Source organism: Salvelinus namaycush, chromosome 12 (assembly GCF_016432855.1).
Source record: "Salvelinus namaycush isolate Seneca chromosome 12, SaNama_1.0, whole genome shotgun sequence".
Classification (NCBI taxonomy): Eukaryota; Metazoa; Chordata; class Actinopteri; order Salmoniformes; family Salmonidae; genus Salvelinus; species Salvelinus namaycush.
Window position 1 is genome coordinate 39,624,904 of NC_052318.1, and position 22,310 is coordinate 39,647,213.

At 42.6% G+C, this 22,310-nt stretch overlaps 2 protein-coding genes across 2 annotated transcripts; both read left to right on the forward strand.

Annotated features, from left to right (window-relative positions):
• Nucleotides 1–1,022: 1,022 nt before the first annotated feature.
• Nucleotides 1,023–5,878, forward strand: LOC120057529 (protocadherin-10-like). The gene is made up of 4 exons (XM_039006123.1): nt 1,023–3,551; nt 4,678–4,739; nt 5,258–5,364; nt 5,559–5,878. The coding sequence occupies exons 1-4, from the start codon at nt 1,023–1,025 to the stop codon at nt 5,876–5,878; spliced, it is 3,018 nt and encodes a 1,005-aa protein (XP_038862051.1).
• A 4,932-nt stretch (nt 5,879–10,810) lies between these two features.
• On the forward strand, nt 10,811–19,142 carry LOC120057211 (protocadherin alpha-C2-like). The gene is made up of 2 exons (XM_039005721.1): nt 10,811–13,333; nt 16,282–19,142. The coding sequence occupies exons 1-2, from the start codon at nt 10,880–10,882 to the stop codon at nt 16,309–16,311; spliced, it is 2,484 nt and encodes an 827-aa protein (XP_038861649.1). The 5' UTR covers nt 10,811–10,879; the 3' UTR covers nt 16,312–19,142.
• Nucleotides 19,143–22,310: the final 3,168 nt, after the last annotated feature.

The window sequence follows — 22,310 nt, forward strand, 5'->3', positions numbered from 1 at the left end:
AGCCTACTGAAAACGGTTTATTTTAATGTTTAAACTATACATTTTGGTCGTTTATTTTAGTGAGATGTTACTTATTTGCTCTCAAAAATAGAAAATGTTTAGGTTTTATTCAAAGATGTGCCTATGCGTTGTAAGGCGTATGCTATAGATTTGATTGTAGCCTAGCCTATTACTTTCTTCTTCTGCAAGTGGTTATTTTTAATGAAGCTTCTGCAGTAGATCTATTTGACATAGCGAGGATCAAATCAACAACCATTTGTAACCCCAAAATAGGTAAGACACTTTTTGAAATATTAAAGCATGCGATATGTCGCATGAACCATGCATGGATGCTATTTTGTATTGTAACCTTCAAGAGAGATAAATTAGTTTAATTCAACTAAACTATCATAGCCTATCATTTTAGCCCCCCCGTCCCGTCCCGTAGAAATTGGGCTAAATAACACGGTCGCTGCATTTGATTAGTGCGAAAGATTAGCCTATGGTGTTGTGCTCAAACTGGAATCAGAGCAGATGTCGCTTTTCCCTATCGGAATACTGGGATTGAGCCAATAAACACACACACGCACGCACGCACGCACACACACACACACGCACACACACACACACACACACACACACACACACACACACACACACACACACACACACACACACACACACACACACACACACACACACACACACACACACACACACACACACACACACACACACACACACACACACCAGAGCATCACAATGCTAATCAGAGACACCAACCTCCTCCGCGCACGCCTCCCTCTCTCCTCTTCCTTTCTCACTCACACACATTCAAAGACACTCGGATGGGGCGAACTCCAAGGCTCCACTTCAAGTTGTGGATGCTATTAGCCTATATCTTTATATTCACTTTTTTTCATTTAGAATAAAATAGTAAAATTGTAAAATGATTATTTACAGAATAATATATATTTAAACGTAATAATTTTCTGACTGAAACCCATGGAGTGCGCATTTTTGTAGTATAATCCGTCGCCTAGATGGACCTCCGAGGCGCAAAGAGACGGCTTGGGGGGATATGGCAGGTGACATGCCTAGCTCTCGTCGTATGTGTCCTGGATTTAGTTTGGGCTCAGATTCGTTATTCAATCCCTGAGGAACTGGAACATGGCGCTTTTGTTGGAAATATAGCCGATGACTTGGGTTTAGACGTCGAGAGACTCTCTGCGCGCAGGTTCAGGATAGTTTCAGGAGCAAAAAAGCAATACTTGGAGGTAAATTTAGAAAATGGTATTTTATTTGTAAACGAAATAATTGATCGAGAGGAACTATGTGAACAGAGTCTGTCTTGCTCTTTCCATTTGCAAGTGGTAATCGAAAACCCATTGGAACTGTACAGGGTTGAGGTGGAGATTTTAGATGTGAACGATAACTCACCCAGTTTTCCGTGGAGTGAGTTTAATTTGGATATATCCGAGTCGGCGGTACCCGGGTCCCGCTTCCCACTAGAGAGCGCGCAGGACTTGGACGTTGGCAGCAACTCGCTCCGCTCTTATCTGCTGAGTGTGAATGAACATTTTGTCCTGGACATCCAGACGCGTAGTGATGGCAGTAAGTTTGCGGAGTTGGTCCTGGAGAGCCCCTTGGACAGAGAGCAGCAGAATACGCACCAAATGGTGCTGACGGCTGTGGATGGAGGCTCGCCAGAAAGATCCGGGACAGCGCAAATCAATATAACAGTTCTGGATGCAAATGACAACGCGCCCGTGTTCGACCAGTCTTTCTACAGAGTGAGGCTTGTGGAAAACGCACCGAAGGGCACCGTTGTGATAAAACTAAACGCATCGGATTTGGATGAGGGTCCTAATGCGGATATCACATACTCTTTCAGCGGGCATGCTCCCATAAAAGTGCGCGAGCTTTTCATTGTGGATTCGCGCACTGGAGAGATCAGAGTGAAAGGGGTCGTAGATTATGAAAAGGCCAGGATGCATGAGATATATGTGCAAGCCAAGGACAAGGGTCCATCGGCAGTGGCCGTGCACTGTAAAGTTCTGGTCAATATCTTAGATGTGAATGACAACCTCCCGGAGGTGATCTTGACATCAGTGTCCACACCTGTCCAAGAGGACGCCCCACCGGGGACTGTGATAGCTGTCATCAGCGTCATGGACAAAGACTCAGGTGACAATGGGAATGTTGACTGTGAAATTCCACATCATGTCCCCTTCCAGCTCCACTCCTCTTTTAAGAACTATTACACTTTGGTTACTTGTGATTTTTTGGACAGAGAGACGGTGCCAGAGTACAACATCACTCTCACAGCAAGAGATATGGGCGCACCTCCCTTGTTCACAAGGAAAACTATTTTAGTTCAAGTGTCAGACATGAACGACAACACACCCCGATTCAAGCAGCCATCATACACCGTCTATTTGACAGAGAATAACGCACCAGGAGCCTCAATTTGCTCGGTTACTGCCCTGGATCCAGATTCAGACCAAAATGCCTATCTCTCTTACTCTATTCTGGAAGGTGATATACAGGGGATGCCCGTGTCCACCTACGTCTCCATAAACTCAGACAACGGGAATATCTACGCATTGCGTTCTTTTGACCATGAGCAGCTAAGAAACTTTCAGATTTTAGTCCAAGCACAAGATGCCGGGTTTCCACCCCTGAGAACCAATGTTACCGTAAATGTCTTTATTTTGGACCAAAATGACAATGCACCAGTCATAGTAGCACCTCTACCACAAAACGGCACCGCGGCGACTGAAGTTGTGCCCAGGTCAGTTGATGCTGGCTATCTTGTGGCAAAAATCACTGCGATGGACGCAGACGCAGGTCAAAACTCGCGTCTGTTCTACCAGGTGCTCCAGGCAAACGACCCGAGCCTGTTTAGCGTCGCCCTGTACACGGGCGAAATCAGGACGATTCGCCGATTTGTGGAAAAAGACCCCATAAGGCAAATGCTGGTCATTCTGGTCAAGGACAACGGTCAGCCACCCCTTTCGGCCACAGTTTCCATCATCCTGTCAGTTGTTGACAACGTGCCAGAATCACTGCCTGATTTCGGCGACCTCACACTGAGCCCCCAGTACCGCTCGAACCTCACGCTGTACTTAATAGTGTCTCTGGGCGTTATCTCGTTCACGTTTCTGGTGGCTATTATCGTCCTGGCAGCGATAAAGGGATACAGGGACAGACATTCCATTCGGAGGTATAACTGCTCTCTGAGTGCATGCTGCGGGTTCCGATCAGAGGAGTCTACCACTGATGTGTTCAAGAAGTCCAACTTGAACGTGCAGATAACCACAAGCACCAAAGGATCCACGAACTGCGTTGAGGCAAATGGCAACGGCCCCCTTTCTCAGCCATACTGCTACAAGATGTGTCTGACCCCGGAATCATCCAAGAGCGAGTTCATGTTCCTAAAGTCATGTAGTCCGATGAATGCGACTCCACAGAAGAATAATGCCAAGGGCGCAGACTACCCCAAATCGGGTTGGAGCGCACAGGACTCCCGCAGCCTAATAGTGAACAACGGAGCAACTATTCCGAACGAGGTAAATGGCCTAGGCCCGTACTGCTCCAAATATAATCACATCAGACTTCCAAATAATTATAATTTATCATTTTATTTGTATAATTTTGATGATTGTCACTCATGCTTGTTCAACAACTAAGAAACATTGCAAATGATACATCTGTCAATGAACGGAAAGTAATTACGCACAAGTCAGGAAAGCTGATTACATTGAAATCAAAGGTACCGCTAACGTTTAAAGTACAAAATATGACTTCCAAAGTCATACTATTAAAATGATGAATGAAGACTATATGTATTGAAGTGGACTGAGACACAATTATACTATTAGGAGCGACTGAGCTAAGGTCAGGGGCAAACGTCACTGGTTTAATAATCCTTAAAACGGTCCGTGGTTAGTCTATCCACCATGGTTTATATGTAATATATAATGTAACATAAATCAATTGTAGCCCAGGTGATACTGTAAAAGTGTAAAGGCTTATAGAAATGGAGAGGTCATGTGAAGTATTACGTGCTATAAGCAAAACAACTTATTGTATTGTTATTCTGATTGCCTCAGCAAACCAACAATTTCCATGTGTCTGTTCAAGGATAAACTGACGCTGCAAGGCCTTGAACGTGAATAGAGCAAGACGTCCATAGTGTGATGGGACTCATACAGTACACACAGTAATATATCAAATAATGAATGTATCCGAATGTAACGGTTTAAAAGTCATGAAATAAATAAATAAAACATGCAGAACGCATATACATATACATATACATATGTAGAATCACTCTGATGACTGGGGATGGTGGCTCACTTGCAACTTCACATAATCTGCTTCTCCCTAGGGATGCTCCATCGTGCCACAGGGGGGCAATAGTTGCATGCATGGGTGCGTTAATGGACTGTAGTAGGCCTAGTGGAGAACATTAGTGCAAGACGTGATACAACTGTACTGCCCATTTTCCTATTCAGTAGTTCATTTATTCATTCCTTATTGATTTATTTCAAGTGGCAATTGAAACTATCCACTGCAAAGTACATCATGTAATATTTCTCACAGACTCATATTTATTCGTGGCAATTACATGTAATTGATGTGGACTATCATTTCAGTTGTATTACTAACCTCTCTACGTTCTCAATTGTGCAGCTCAAGCAAGCGAACATGGACTGGACATTGACGAAAAATCAACGAAATTCAGCACACAAAAGGTCAACAAAAATGCTGGTGGAAAAAAAAACAAGCGAGCACACACACACACACATTTGACATTTTAGTCAATTAGAGACGCTCAGTTAGTGCATTCATCTTAAGATAGCTAGGTGGGACAACCACATATCACAGGCATAGAAAGTCATTTTTTATTCTATAACGTAGCTGTCAGTAGAGTGGGGGAGGGGGGGTTGAGGTGAGGAGGGGGATTATTTAAGAGACTCTTTGAAGAGGTAGGGTTTCAGGTGCTTTTGGAAGATGCGCAGGGACTCTGCTGTCCTAACTTCAGGGGGAAGCTGGTTCCACCATTGGTGTGCCAGGACAGAGAAGAGCTTGGACTGGGCTAAGCGGGAGCTGCACTCCGGTGAGGGTGGGAGGTCCAAGAGACCAGAGGTGGCAGAACAGAGTGCTCGGGTGTAGGGTTTGAGCATAGCCTGAAGGTAGGGAGGGGCATGAACGCACACACACACACAACAAGGAGTCATTCTAGTTCCTTATTTTTATTTTCTTTCTACAGCTTTAGCTCCATGGAAAGGACCTTCCCACGTAGACCCAGGCCGGACCCGGATGGCTTTTTCTGCCCGGTGGCACCACAGTACTATACGTGGGGTAGTCATATGCGTGGTACGTGGACCAGGAACCTACAGTGTCAGAAAATATTCTATGCCAATACTAAAAGACAACAAAATACAGACCGGCTGTCTAGAGAAATAGTTATAAAACTGACGCCATGACATTATCCCACACTTTATAACATGTTGCTATTGCAGATAGCACACTAACTAACGAACACTTTATTATGTGATTTGTTTTGTTAGCAGAATACAAGATGTCCTCCCAGGTCGAAGGGATTGGAGAGGTAGGAAGTGTTGGAAGTGTAGGAAGGGTTCCAAACCGTTCGTGGACCCCGAGCTACACCCAGCCTCCATCTGCACAGCCACCACCTGACTACCAGCACAACGTCTACATCCCTGGCACACCGTCTGGGTACTGCACTCTGAAGCCTGCACCCAGGGGGGAACTGGATGTCTACAACTCATTCTCTACGTTTGGAAAGAATAAGAGGTTCATCTCTAGCTATGACCCGAGCTTTGACCAGAGAGAGGACAACCTGATAAACAATGACTTTTTTAAATGAATATATTAGAAGAGACTGTGCATACAATTTAATACACATTTCCGTGGATGTTCATTAACTATTAATATAATCAACCCATATAGTATAAACCTCTGTGCACAAGGGAAATTAAAATAGTTTAGTATGTTTGAATCCATGACTCGAACACATAATTTAATACTTTACAGCATAGTATTTTCTCTCAATACAGCAGTGTCATAATTCTATCTCTTTTAATTTTTATCATGTACAGTCCTAGTTGATAATGATGATGAGATTGTGCAGATATAAGGGCAATTATAGCCACTTGTGGGGATAATGGGGGAAATGATCTGAGGATATCTGTTACCAGCAGTTATGGCAAAGTCTCCAAATGCCTTGAGGGTTGCGTTGTGAAGATTGTGCACGGCATTCTGTTAGGCAGTAATTTACAAGCATGTATATCATATTGTTGTACTTTATACCTTCATGTTTGACCCGTTTGGCTTCTTAAACATGTTTATATGTATAAAATCTGATCTTACTGCTGATTTATTTGAATCAATGTGGGACTGGAGGACACGCGGAGCCTTATGTTTGGCTACGGGACATACAATGTAGTTGTGACCGTATAAATACAATCTAAATTCAATAATGTAGATTATATTTCTGTGGTTCCGAGCCATGCCTGTGGAAGGTGGTGCTGAATTGACGAAGAGAATCGCTGTGACGTTGACGTCACATTATGATTATTGCGTCAAAAGTTGAATTCTTATCTATCTGTTGCTCTGAGATTTAGAGCCATATCGCTATCGTTCTGTTGTTGCTTTTGCAGTGCGACTTCTACAGTGAGATCGAGGCCATCTCAAGTTCTGTTTTTGAGGTGCTGCTGATTATGACAACTTGCAGGGGAGTTTTATCACAGGTATGTATAGCATAATTGAAATACTGTCTTGCACGTTTTACAGACCATTTAGTGGGGCCCGTATATGAGCCTAGCTCCGTCAACATGAAATCAAAGAAGCAGATTAAGAGAAATGGCAATATGTGAGGAGGAATATTTTTTTTTATATTTTTTTTAAAAATATTTTGGCGTTTCGAATCTGCACTTGGATCAAATGTGTTTTGATATTGGACACTGTGCCGGTGTTCCCTAAGAATATACTTCACCATCACACAGAGTCAGAGGATGTGGCTTGATATCGACATCGACACTAGCTAGGTTTACATCCAAAAAGCAATAGATTTTCATGCGAATATTCTATAATCCGTATGAAGAAAATATACGCATTTTTCAACCAGTGGTGTTTCCAGCAAATGTACTTGTTGCAGAAAAAGATCTGTGCATGATGATGTAGTCTACACAAAATGTACCTTTTCATTGACATTTTGATATAGGCCTAAAGTATAAAAATCTAAAGTTCAATGTGTTTCCATCGCATTTTCAACTCTACAGATAGTTTTGTCACGCGCTCTAGCCAAAAGCTCGCAGATACAGTGCGGGTAGGCTGTGCGAGTAGGCTAGTCTACATGATGAGATCAGTATGGATAAGAGCGAGAATATCATTTATTTGTCAAACGGCAGTCAAGCATCTATCATCATGTCACCAGAATGAGACCATCGATATTTATTAGAAAGTAGCATCAATATCACCGTGGACTTTCACCAGCATGTGAAGTTGATCATCATTTATTTCATCTATAGCCTAGTAAACTGCATGCTTTCCCGAGTCGTAGTGGGAGGACCACACAACATTTATCGCGTGACTCCAAGTTTACTTCGATATAATGGTTATTATATCAATATAACCAACGTTTCCACCACCATTTCTCGCCTAATTAATTTAACCGACACAAAAAGATCCCACCATGTCGAACAAACAAATAATCTGTTAGCATTTATACAATAGCACCGAAACTTCCTGTTTCCATCACAGATGTGATTTTTTGTTGTTGTTGATATGGTATGACTAGTCACATAAAAAGTGTGGATGGAAACATGTTTATTTATAATCCCATTTCTGGCAATTACAGCGCTGCTCATTCAAGAAATATTGTTTGGAGATCCAGATACTGTGTGGCGCAGTTCATGTGGTTTGGTGCTGAATTTAGGTTGGCTCGGAATTTACGCAGACTATCCTTGTGACGTTGACATCACATTACGATTAGTATTATTCTATTTATCTTTTGCATTGGTTTTATTTCACGAGATCAGTGTTGCTCAGAGAGGCCCTGTCGCTGTTCTCGTGCTTGTCGCTGTCGCAGGAGGACGATAAAGTGAGGGAGAGGCCAAGTTATAGCTTTGAGGTGCTGATTATCACAATTTAACGGAAGCTTTTTAACAAGTAGGAGCGTGTACAGGGCTTTCGAAAGATACATTTTCGTCTACAAACATGCATTAACCCATTTAATCCCGAATTTTTCCCAGACATGAAAATATCCAAAATCAAGTGTCATTATTAACCCTTTGAAGTAATCAATCATTCTTTTTTGAAATTTTAATGGAAAAGTAGGTGAAAAAGTGTGTTTTATGGCGGGTCACAATTGTGACCGGTGGGATAATGGGATGTATACGGAATTAACATATTTCTCCTATGCAGTTATCAAAGTTCTTATATATCCCAACCCAGTTATTAACACATTTAAAACTCTGTCACTAGCAGTCCCCAGCATTGCCACTAGAATGCCCCGTCACATTCTAGTGTGACTATTTTACACATCAAAAACCCTTATACAACACGATATGAATACTGAGAGCAAAGACAAAAAGACAACAACCATCAACGTATTTCAACATTGTTACTTTAGTTCAATATGTATTGAAACATTAATATTGTAACTTTATTGTAACAGTTGAACTTGTACTTTAGTGCAATATTCATTGTAACATTGTCATTGTGACATTTTAGTGCAACATTCACTAACAACTGTATAGCAGTCATGTGATTCATTCCCACTGAACATAAAGGTAACATTTAGGATAGAGGTAGCCTGTAGAATATGCATTCAAGTAGAGGCCTACACTGAACAAAATACAAATATATATATATATATATTTAAAAAGCGCCACTGCACAATGAGTGCTTATATATACGTATATATCATAGAGCTTCAGAACCAAGTGCAAGATTAGTTTGTGCATCACTGTTTTGAACTACGATCAGTCAGACCTACTGTCATACAGGATGTCTTGAATAAGTTCACCTTCTGTTCCAAAAACATTTCAGTCATTTTGATTGTCTTTTTCGTCAACTTTTCTTTTCTTCCTAGAGTCAGTTGTACTGCTTCTCCTCACCCTTTATCAACTTTTCTATTTTTCTTTTGTCTTTTTCAGCCCTTTTTCATTCGGTCTTATCTCCTTTTCTACTGTCCATGGTATATCTTGAAGCACTCTATGTGCAGTGGCGCTTTGCATTTCTCACATGCATAGCTAGTACGTTTGTCACAATGACGACTTCTCTGGAACCGGTGCATCGTGTTGATTGGACAGTGAGAAGCTTTGTCATATCTTGCCTGATCTTCAACAGTAGCAGCCAGTAGAGATCTCCATCCGTGGCTCAGTGGTTTTGTGCCAAACTTTTGCATATTTGGGCTGTATACTATGTGTTTTGGAATCACATCAGTGGCAGGCCTCTTCGATTGTTTGAACGCTCAATCTTTCTTTTTGACCACCTGCAGCTTTTCCCTTGGCTCTTCTGGCTGACCCCTATGGCTTGTAGAGACCCTTGGCTCTTCTGGCTGACCCCTATGGCTTGTAGAGACCCTTGGCTCTTCTGGCTGACCCCTATGGCTTGTAGAGACCCTTGGCTCTTCTGGCTGACCCCTATGGCTTGTAGAGACCCTTGGCTCTTCTGGCTGACCCCTATGGCTTGTAGAGACCCTTGGCTCTTCTGGCTGACCCCTATGGCTTGTAGAGACCCTTGGCTCTTCTGGCTGACCCCTATGGCTTGTAGAGACCCTTGGCTCTTCTGGCTGACCCCTATGGCTTGTAGAGACCCTTGGCTCTTCATTATCAACAACGGAAGGGGGTGGGGGAGGTTGTGGATGGGGGGGGGGGGGGGGGGGGGGGGTGGTGGGGGGTAGTTCATTATCACTGATAACGTTGTTCCTGTCATGATCTGTTTGCATAGGTTCAGCACATGCATTCAACAGCCTGGCTGGCAAATGGCCTGTCCGTAGTCCATATCTGACCCATCGCTATCACAATCACTCAGGACAGCATCTTTCTCATTTTGAGGGATAACTGCAATGTTGCATGGCTTGTCTGAGCAGTCACCTAGATCCAACATATCCAGAACTTGACTCAAAGTGAAACTAAAAGAAAGAACAGAGTAGAAAGTTAGGTAGAACAAGAACTATGTCTGTGTATCAGTATGTGTATACCTAGATGCACTGTGTTATCCCAGCGGTCACTATTGTTGCCGTCAACATGTATACTCATTCTATGACCACACTGAACAAAGTTGAGTAATTGCAAATGCATATATCAATACCAGACACCCTAAAGATGATGTGTACCAAAAATCTTTGTCCTAACTTTATGTTAACATACTTTACTAACCTTCTGTTTGGGAGCTTTGATGCAGCCATCCTCTTCTTATGGTGCAACCAGGAAGTAAACAGCTCTGGTCATGTGACAATTCACACTAAACATGTGACACTGCACATCTTTCATTGAGACCCTTTATTATTTCAATATTTGCTGGAAATGCATTGATACATCATTCAGTAACATTTTTAGAGCCTTATAACTGAAAACGTTTTTTTATATAGGATTAAATAGGTTAATGTTACATTCAAAACAATTCCACATAGCTCACGCAATGTCGCTGTTCCTTTACGACTAGTCAGCAGACGTCATCACGATTGGGAGGGCAACGCACAGCAGTTGTCCCGCGTGGAGGCTTGGTATGAATTCCACGGTGCAGAAGAGAAGGCTACCGATTGTTTCTCACATAAACAATAGCGTTTAGATGTAAATGTATTCGGCTTCAACGCATTGCTACAAGTACTGTCATATTTTACCATATTTGGTTTGCAATAATGGCTTTATCCATTGCAACTGTCTGGACAAGGTGCGCCACGGTTCTCTTTGTATTCAGCGGGATGTGGGGAATTGCTTTGCCCATTACTCGCTACTCTATTCCCGAGGAAATGCAAGAGGGTTCCGTTGTTGCAAACCTGGCTACAGATTTGGGACTTGACGTTCGCGCTCTGGTAACACGCAAGGCAAAGCTTGACATAATCCACACTAAGAAATATTTGGACATTAACAAAGAAACGGGAGAGCTATTCATACTTGAAAAGATAGACAGGGAATACATATGCTCGAGCAAGACAACGTCTTGTTTTCTTAAAACGGATGTCATACTTGAAAATCCCATTCGTATTTTTTACATTGAGCTTGAAATCATGGACATAAATGACAACGCACCTATCTTTCGAAGGGAGACAATGCAATTGGATATTTCAGAATCTACCGCTCCAGGAGAGAGATTCTCTTTGACAAATGCTGTGGATGCAGATGTCGGTGCGAATTCTATTAAGACTTACTATTTGAGCGAAAGCAAGTATTTTACAATTGAAATACAGACCGGAAGCGATGGCTCTAAATATGTAGATTTGGTTATCAACAGTAATTTAGATCGGGAGGAACAGGCGGTTCATAATTTAATATTAACCGCTGCAGATGGCGGGGTTCCTGCGCGCTCATCCACAGCCAGTATCATCCTTATGGTTCTGGATATCAATGACAATGCCCCCTTTTTTAACCAGCCGATATATGCTATTAATGTAACTGAAAACTCCCCAATTGGAACTCTAGTAATGAAGTTGAGCGCAACAGACTTGGACGAGGGCACCAACGCAGAGATTACATATTCATACACGTTATATACATCCGAGAAGACACAAGAAAAGTTCTCTCTAAATTCAAATACAGGGGAAATAAAGGTGAAGGATGTGATTGATTTTGAGGAGAGTCACAGTTTCGATATATATATTCAAGCAAGAGACCAAGGATCGAATTCGTTATCCGGAGATAGTAAAGTAATGGCATTTATTACCGATCTGAATGACAACTATCCTGAGGTTACCATTACATCTTTTAAAAGCACGGTCAAGGAAGATGTTTCCATAGGAACATTAATAGCAGTGATCAGTATAAGCGATAGGGACTCTGGGGACAACGGTGAAGTTGAACTCACTTTGAACCAACAAGCATCCCTACCCTTCGTTCTCGATAAGTCTTCGGAGGATTACTTTGCTCTGCTTATTTCAGAACCACTGGACCGTGAGACAATTCCAAGATATGACATCACTTTCATAGTCACAGACAAAGGAACACCTCGCTTATTTGACAATGAGACAATCACCTTGGAAATACTGGACGTCAATGATAACGCACCAGTATTCCCCCAGTCATTCTACACAATCCATGTTGTGGAGAACAACGTCCCCGGGGCACTGTTGATGTCACTCAGTGCTTTTGACCCCGACCTCCACGAGAACCAGTATCTGGTCTATTTTATCATGGAGAAGGAGATCATCAACACGTCTATGTCCATGTTGTTCTCCATTAATCCAGAGAATGGCAACCTTTATGCTCTAAAGACCTTTGACTTTGAAAGGGAGAGGGAGTTTCTTTTCCACATAGAGGCCAGAGACTCTGGGTTACCTCCACTCAGCAGCAATGTGACAGTTCACATCATCATTTTGGACCAGAATGACAACACCCCGCTCATAGTGTCGCCTTGGCGAGCACAGGGCTCGGTAATTGAAGAGGTGATCCCGAGGTCTGCTGATAAAGGATTCCTGGTTGTCAAAGTGATCGCCATTGACACAGACTCATTACAGAACTCACGGGTCACATATCAGCTTCTACAGACCAGTGACTCTTCTCTGTTCAGTCTAGATCAGTACAACGGGGAGATCCGGACCACGAGAATGTTCAGCTACAGGGACCCCCGTCATCAGCGGCTGGTTGTTGTCGCCAAAGACAATGGAGACCCCGCTCTTTCGGCCACAATTACCATCAAGATATCAACAGTAGAACACATGGTGACGCCATTCTCAGAAACTACTGAGGTGCCTTCAGAATTTGACTTGTTCACAGACTTAAATCTCTATTTGGTCATCGGTTTGGGTTCAGTGTCCTTCCTGCTGTTGATCACCATATTGGTGGTCATTGTGCTGAAGTGTCAGAAACCAAAGCCCATGAAGATGCCTCCTGCTATAAATATGAATCTGAACAGTCTGAACAGGAACAGTGTGATCAGCAGAAACAGTTTCATCAGCCAGAGGTGCTCCACCATAGCCGATTCCACCCTCATCTCCAGTGATGCCTACTGGTACAGCCTGTTTCTAGCAGAGACCAGGAAAGGCAAGGTGGTTGTCAGACAGCCTATAGTACCCAAGGGAGCAGGCTACTTTGTGTCCAGTATACCCAGAAGCACAGGTCCTACAGAGACCAGCGACTCAAGAGCATCCACACTACAGGTATGTGCTCCTCTGAGCTGGAGGCCTGGAGCAGTTTTCCTCTTGTATTTCTTCATATGAAATGCACACTCCTCCTTCCTTCATGTAATCACAAATCAGACAAGGGTGGATTAATAAAAGCAGTAGCCTTGCTTTCATTCAGCCTATAATGCATTCACTGATTACATGAATGAAGGATGCATTAAAAAATTATTCAGACAGGGCCTCGTTTTGCAAAGAACATTATTTGCCCCTTTGAAAAAATATTCTAGACCAGAGCTGCCTCTGCATGTTTCTATGTTCTGGCACTGCGCACCCTGCAGACTGAGTGACTGTTTCACTCACATCACAATGTCATATTCATTCCTCTTAGAGGAGGAGCCTACAGACCCTGTGTCGCCTCAGTGCAGCTGTCAGCCTTCTACTAACACACTCCAGTTAATGAACAGAGACTGTGCTAGTGTACTATTTAGAACTGTTTCTCTGACCAGGGTTTACCAATTAGAGGATGCTTGAGGTTGGCTTGTTAAATATACCCCATTTTTCTAAGGATCTATGGGATGTCAGCAGGTTTTATCGTGTTATGCTCTGCTCTAGTCCTGTGGTGTTTGAACACAGGCAGTCTATTGCTGTGTGTTTTGTAGACATTAACAGAAATACTTATTTGCTTTTAATTTGCCCTGCTGCCTTTCACTCTACTGGGGTTTGGCTCCGATGGCTTACGTAAGTCATTGAGCCATGCTAATTCCCAAGTCATGTTACTGCCTCTTCCTTTCATTCTTTGCTTGCAGTTCATGCAATTTTAATATATAACAAAAAATGGCTTTCCAAGATTGTCTGTGTGCTGTTGTCTCAGACATTACAACTCTTTGAGGTCAGGGAATTGAAAACCAGGCCTGGGGTTTGTGTAATAATAAAACTAACCCGGGGGAGAAGAATGGACTCAAGTGAACTCTTTCACAGTTAAACTTCGTACAGTATAATATTCATGGGAAAGTCAGTGTAGGCTAAACATTGTATGACATTGTGTTTATTCTAATGACATTTGTGTAGATGTGTGTTGGTCTTTGTGCATTTTCTTTTTCAGGTTGCAGGCCCAATAAGATGCGGCCCTTGTCTGACTGAACTGAACTGGCATTTTAATTTCAGCTTTGATTTAGGGACAAGGCAGAGTCCTCTCCATTGTACTGACATGACATGAAAACTAAGGAGATGGATTGGATTAGTGGAGCGTGTGTTTTTGAAAAGTGTGTGTGTGTGTGTTTTGGACGCTGACAATTGAACCTTTCTTTTTTCTATTCTAAAGTACTCAAAATGAAAGGAAGCCCATTCTACAGCTGGAGGTATGCTGGTTGCTGGTAACATGTAGGAGCACTGTGATTGGTGTAACTCAAACTAGGATTATGTTTCTAGGCCTGTTTTTTAAAATACATTTTCTAATTGTCACTTTTATCACCCCAGATGTGGGGTTGATCTGTGTAGGCAGAGTTCAGTGTCCTTTTTAAAAGGGGGCATGGATTATATAATGTCAGCAAAGAGCAGACAAACATTGATTCTCAGAGAGGAGGCAGAGAAAGGACGATGAATTCCTGCACTCTTAGAAAAAAAGGGTTCCGAAAGGGTTCTTTGGCTGTCCCCATAGGAGAACCCTTTTCGGTTTCAAGTAGAACCCTTTCCACAGCGGATTCTACATGGAACCCAAGAGGATTCTACATGGAACCAAAATGGGTTCTTCAAAGGGGACAGTTGGGGACAGTTGAAGAACCCTTTAAGGTTCTAGACAACACCTTGGTATCTCCCTTTCTCTATTTTTCATCTGTCCCCTTCCCCTGACACTCACTGCACACCCTCCTTCCCATTGACCTTCATTGTGATGCATCTGTGAGCTATGAATATGAGATTTGGAAATCTCTCTAAAGCGGGAAACTAATCACTCACTGACAGCTGAGATTAGGCCCAAAGTAGCTGCCAGGTCAGAATAATAATGACAATATGTGGTTTGTTTGGCAGAGACTCACGGCAAAGCTCTAAGCACGAATAAAGCAGAGGATTAAGGTATGCACTGTCCTGGTCCTGAGTTCTCAGTGTGTACACCTGCCTCAGAGCAGTGGCTGCATCATCCAGCACCTCTGTCACATCCACACACATATTTTAGCTCTGCCCCTGTTGCCCAGTAGCCACCTCTTATCACTAGCCCAATACAAGGGAAAACATTTCAATTATGATCAGCATGGTGTCAGGCAGTGGCCACAAACTAACTAACACAGACTAAATGTGGCCTCCATAGACATAGTACCAATAGCCCTACATGCAGACACACACTCTCTCTTTCACACACACTCTCTCTCTCTCTCACACACACACACACACACACACACACACACACACACACACACACACACACACACACACACACACACACACACACACACACACACACACACACACACACACACACACACACACACACACACACAATTGTACTAAAATAGCTCAAACACCAGCCTGCCTATCCCCCACTCTCCCAAACTGTGATGTGCATGTCTCTATGGTACATATATCCCTTTCATGTTTCCTTATTCTTGTCATTTGTTTGGTTTTATTCAAATTTCACTTGCTTGCTTCTTAATCTGGCCTAGATGCACATGATAGATCCATTCTGTAATCTGGCCTGATTTCTAATGTCTGTGAGGATAATAAAATAAGGATTTGAACAAATAGCCCATGTAGACAATTTGATGGAACTCACCATGCACACCTCCCTACATAATCCAGAGCATGATAATTGTTTAAGCAACTCAGTATGTAACACCCACCCATGTTTGATTGATGGTGCAGTAACCAGTCAGGTCCCAGTTGAGGGATCTTATCAGTTGCATGATTTGTGACTCCTTAAAGGCTGTCAATCAAGCTGATCCCCTCCTCTCTCCACCTCCTACTGGCTGACTGTATTTTCTATTTATTGGCAGGATTCTAGGGCCAGCAGTGACCTGCCATGATGTCCTCATTCTGGGGTATTCAGCTGGAGAATGTTCAAAGAAGTTAAGAGCGACACCAGCACCCCTCCTTCAATCACTGGGATCCAACAGTTACCTCTGGGGGCAGCTCCTCCAACCCTCTGCCCTCTTCGAACCGACCACACCTGTAGACTGTAGACTACCTTCATCATTTTCCATCAAGCATGAATCTGCATGGCTACATCGACAGGTACTTGCATTTAGAAAATATCCTGAAGAAGAAAGGAACTTAACATGAGGTCTTTATGCATAGCACTCTCTGTTAACATGGGAGCAGGCACTCAATATCTTCCAAAATCCTACCTTACCTCTCCAGGAAAAACATGACACAAAAGGGATATTCTGTCGTGTCCTTGTGAGGGTACCTCATTGTGATGTCATAATGCGTTTTTGGGGTATGTGTGAGAGGTCACAATCAAAGAACAAAAAAAACATGTACAAGAGAATGATGGTGCCAATGCCTTCCATAACTCGTTTAGCTGGTGAAATAACCATCTCAGTTCATCTGTGAATGTGTAGGGTGCACACTGTAGGTAAGAACTTTTGTTTATTTTGATTAGAAATAAGACTTAACATTTTTCATCATTTTGGCTTTCTAGACCTTGTTTTTGGCTCCGGACATCAACCTATAGTATGGAATTATTCATTTCCTGATACATGGTGTTGGATGTGCATGTTGAGTTGCTACTATAAAATAGATCAATACCTGAAACCTGTCATCCAATGAGCCAGGTAGGAGAGAAGTACCCCATGTTGCTCCACTTCACATTGCAGACAGAGTTAATATATTCTCACAGTTCAAATATTCATGAGCACATTTGACGGTGGCACTATATTTAGTATATTTTGATGATAGACATTTCCTTCTCAGCATATCTATATAAAGCACAGACTAGAATCCATTTTTTTTGTGTGAGATCATGTCCAAGGAAATAGTCAGGACAGTGACACACCAGGATTTAGCTCCTACCTGCCTAAACAGTGCAATATGACAGTCAACCTAGAAAACACTGTATGTAGAATGGCTGTAGCACTAAAGGGCTTCACTTTACAACAACTTATCATACCTCCATCTGAGTTTTGTCAACTTACCTGTGCAGGCCTCTGCCCGGTTCCGATAACTAACACTTTCCCTGCACTGTGAACAAGCCTCAGAGAATCAGCTAAAGGAGAAGTCAATGTAAAACAGGAGGCTTACGGGAAGAAACCATGTGTACTTTAAATGAGAAATGTTACTATATTCACTTAACAAATGTGACTTTTGAAAGTATTTATCATTGTATAATCAAAATGTATTGTATGTTTGGCATGATACAATACAATACTCTGGACATGTTTTTAAAGTTTACAATGTTTTATGAATTTGTATGTTGTTGTTTTTTTAAATATTTGGACCTAACAATTCTTAATGCTACTTTTTGTGACTTATTCAAGTGCATTGTGTAGTCTACTGTATTATATTTGTAGTGCAATAATACAGCATTCAATTATTTTATCTGATACAGTGTACAGACAGACAATCTAAATTATTTTATGACATTTGAATGGAGTACTCCACTGCTTAAGCATTTCACCAAAATGTTATTTTCAGTGTATCAAAGTGTTCATAGAGTAGCTGTTCTCCCAGCAAGATCATGAAGTGCAAAGATTTTAATGCAAGGCGTTAGGTCTTAGAAATGAGAAACTAGAACAGACAGCAGTCTGTCCACGTGACAATATGGAGGGAAAGGCCAAAACAAGGAGAGAGAGAAACTGTGAAGACGAGCGTGAGACAGAAAGACTATGCTACTAACACTATTCTATTCCTTTGACGTTAGTGCATGACCTCATAGGCCGAACACTCACAACCCATCCAATCTCATTTGAAATGCAATACTGTACTTAAATACTACTATATATATCTCAATCATATAGGTTGCATGGGAACACACTAAGCTCTTCCTATACACAGTTATTTGCACTTAATCCAGACCTGGTTGCACTACTCATCTATCACAAACTGCAGTGCAGCTGTAGTTCTCATCAATGTTCCAGTTCTCTCTTGATCTCTTTCCCTTGTTAAAGCTCTCTGTGAGGTCATTGTGTGAGGGAGGTGCTACACTAATTATGGTACACATGTGGGCTCTGCCTACTCTGCCCGTAGGGAGGAAATACTGCCTGAGCATTGTTGGGTTACAGAAAATATCCAACTGAATTCAGATGTCATGTGCTCTTTATGGGTGTCATGCGTTACACCAGTACATGTGACACGAGGACAATGAGATAATGGTGCTCAATCCAGATTCAAGTCATGATTATTACCAGGGATAAAATGTCATCTGGATGAACTTAAATCCCAGGAGTTTGGAGAGAACATCCTAAGCAGCCAGTGGCTGTGTGATGTTACCTGAGAACTCAAGCTCAAACCAACGGAGGGGTTTAAAACCTGTATCGGTGTATCTACTTTGTACTTTGTGGTTGTTGTTTTTCTAAATACAATATACTTTTTATATCTGCTGTGATCTCTGAACTTGGCTTGACAGCACAGGAGGGTGTTTGTGTTGCTTGCTTCAGTATCATGCAGATGTGTCTGTCTCTGTTGTGCGGCTACACTGCTTATTCCTGCATTTTGATTCTACATTTCGATTCTACAGTCTACTGTATCTGCCTGCCTTTCTGCAGGACTTCCTGTGTTCTAGGTGGTTGGGGGGGGGGGTGAGGACACAACCCACAACGCTGATTGGTAGATGAGAGAGTGTGTGGGAGAGAATGGCCTTGCTTCATTTTTTTATTGAATGTTGTTTCTGTTGATTATTGTCCTGCTTGTAAATGCGTATGTGAATAAAGCTTTCAGAGCTGTGCTTCTACGGGTCAGTTTCTTTCCGAAGGCCAGTATTGAAGTTATCGGTGTTGATCGGATACTTAAATCATCAGGCATTGATGATAAACCAGTTTCTCACTCCAGTGCTCCATACTAAATCAGGGAGATTGATTATTAAACTGAGGGAGAGGTTAAGATTCAGGAAGTAGGAGGTAGAAACACAGCTTTCTCCTGGCGATGTTCTTCTTATCTTAATGACGTTAAAGACCACACTGCACAGTGAAACACTGATGGATGATCTCCTCTATGACAGCACAGAGCCTCTACCCTGCAGTCCGCTGCAAACGAGTGATGGGAGTGGGCTGGTTGCTAGGGACCACCCAGTACCTAAGAAACGGTTGCCATGACAACTGCACCCGCTTCCTGTGATCACAGAGGAGGGGAGATTATCATGAACATCCTGCATTCTATTTTGTCTCCATCACTCCCTCTCACTTTTGGGTGTTCTGTCCCTGTCTCTGTGATTAAATGTGTCTGCGATGTGATTGCCTTTGCACAAAATAGTTCCTAACTCATCAAATCAATTTTTATTTCTCACATGCGCCAAATACAATAGGTGTAGACCTTTCAGTGAAATGCTTACTTACAAGCCCTTAACCAACAATGTGGAAAAATAAGTGTTAGGTTAAAAACAGACACATAAAAAATTAAGAGCAGCAGTAAAATAACAGTACTCCTGAGGTGCTGACCTGTTGCACCCTCGACAACCACTGTGATTATTATTATGTCACCCTGCTGGTCATCTATGAACATTTGAACATCTTGGCCATGTTCTGTAATAATCTCCACCCGGCACAGCCAGAAGAGGACTGGCCACCCCTCATAGCCTGGTTCCTCTCTTGGTTTCTTCCTAGTTTCTGGCCTTTCTAGGGAGTTTTTCCTAGACACCGTGCCTCTACACCTGTATTGCTTGCTGTTTGGGGTTTTAGGCTGGGTTTCTGTACAGCACTTTGTGACATCAGCTGATGTAAGAAGGGCTTTATAAATACATTTTATTGATCAAATTTGATTGTTACAGCTGTAGAACCTTTTGAGGATCTATGGACCCATGCCAAGTCTTTTCAGTCTCCTGAGGGGGAATAGGCTTTGTCGTGCCCTCTTCATGACTGTCTTGGTGTGTTTGGACCATGATAGTTTGTTGGTGATGTGGACACCAAGGAACTTGAAGCTCTCAACCTCCCCCACTACAGTCCCGTTGATGAGATTGGGGGCGTGCTCCGTCATGACACAATCTCTCTGTTTGGCTAGAGTGGGAATGACACTTTATTATCATCATACTGTATGCCATCTTGGGCAATGATAATGAATGAATCTTGAATGCATACTAGCTATAGTTTGGCACTCCAGTATTTCAGTAATCATATTCAAGCCTCTGCATAGTGCTCCAGTTACAACAGTCAATACCTTCTATACGCAGCGCCAACCCCAACAAACCTCTGCTCTCTTGCTCTCCCTCCCTCTGTCTCAGTGTAAAGACCAACGCTAGAAGACGAGAAGCAAGTACAGGGAATGAACATTTAATGGATAACAGACAAAAAACAAACAAGGACAGCGTTTGGACAGGGGAAAACATAACGACATCAATGCTGACACGGGGATGAAACAGAGGAACAGACAGATATAGGGAAGGCAATCAAAACGTGAAGGAGTACAGGTGAGTCCAATGAAGCGCTGATGCGCACAGAGAAGGTGACAGGTGTGCGTAATGATGGGCAGCCTGACACTCAGTCTTTCCCTCCCTCTATCTCCCACCATTCTCAGTCGCTCTCTCTCATAAACACCTATGCTGATGTGCACACTAGCATGTATGTGTGTGCCCACACACACACGCTCCTCTTTGTATTGGCAGTTGAGCAGTGATGAGAGAGAGAGAGAGAGAGAGTTGGGCTGGTATGGGAGACCCAGTTCCAGTTCTCCCAGTTCCAGAGAGATCATTGATGAAAACCTGCTCCAGAGCGCTCAGGACCTTTGAATGGGGCCAAGGTTCACCTTCCAATAGGACAACAGCCCAAAGCACACAGCTAAGACAAAGCACCAGTGGCTTCGGGACAAGTCTCTGAATGTCCTTGAGTGGCCCAACCAGAGCCCGGACTTTAACCCGATCTAACATATCTGGAGAGACCTGAAATCACTCTTGTCATGACTGACCACGAGAATCCAAATAGGTCAGATCAGGTTTGCAATGAATAACTTCAATCAGACCCTTTTTCACCCGTAGAGCGGGAGGAAAGAACTAATGGGGATTGACACTCACGTCCTGTTGTAAATCAAGGGAGAAGATCCAGGCCTGTGCTCTCCAAATTCACCAAAGGAATGTTCTTTGTTTCAACAGACCCTTTTCCCGCTGAAATTCTAACACATTCAAAAGCAAATACTGGAACAATATTTCTAACGTAGAATGTGGGGAAAGGTCAGAGGCGATCTATAGAACACTGTCATTTTGTTTGTTAATTTGTGATGTCATTAAAAATGTTATAAAGGAAATACTGTAACTTGGAAAGTATTCCCACTACATAGATGAAGTTTCCATACTATGGGTTGTGCATGTAATATGAAAAATGCTGAAAGTGTTTTTGTTGAGAGGGATGTGATTTGAGAAGTTAAGAGATAATTGTTTTCCATAACTGCCCCGTAATCAACGCCCCGAAGTGAGGAAAGGGAGCGTGCCAGCCTGCCGGAACCGCCCCTTTCATGCAAAAGGTGTAAATGATAGGTTATGAATTAACTAATTGATCCAGAGAAAGTGTGAAGCGGCAGCTACATGTTTAAAATTGTTTGAACTTTGAATCTTAACACGAGGTGGAGACGATAAAACCACCTCTCGGACAATCACTGGTATGGCTGATTAGCTGTCCTAAGTAAGGTATCTTCGAAAGCGAATTTAAATAGGACCATCCTGTTACTCTTCTCAAACCATCGTATTACGCTACTCTCATCACCCCATTGAGGAACCATCGATATGACTGGCTAGCCTATCTTCAAAGAAGCATCTTCAAGAGCGAATGGAAGGAAAATCAACTCTATAGTGTTAAGCGGAGTGACACAGGGGAACCCAAGACTAGACTCAGAAGAGGAAACAGGGATGAATGAAGCAAAATATTTATTGTTACAAAGGGAGATA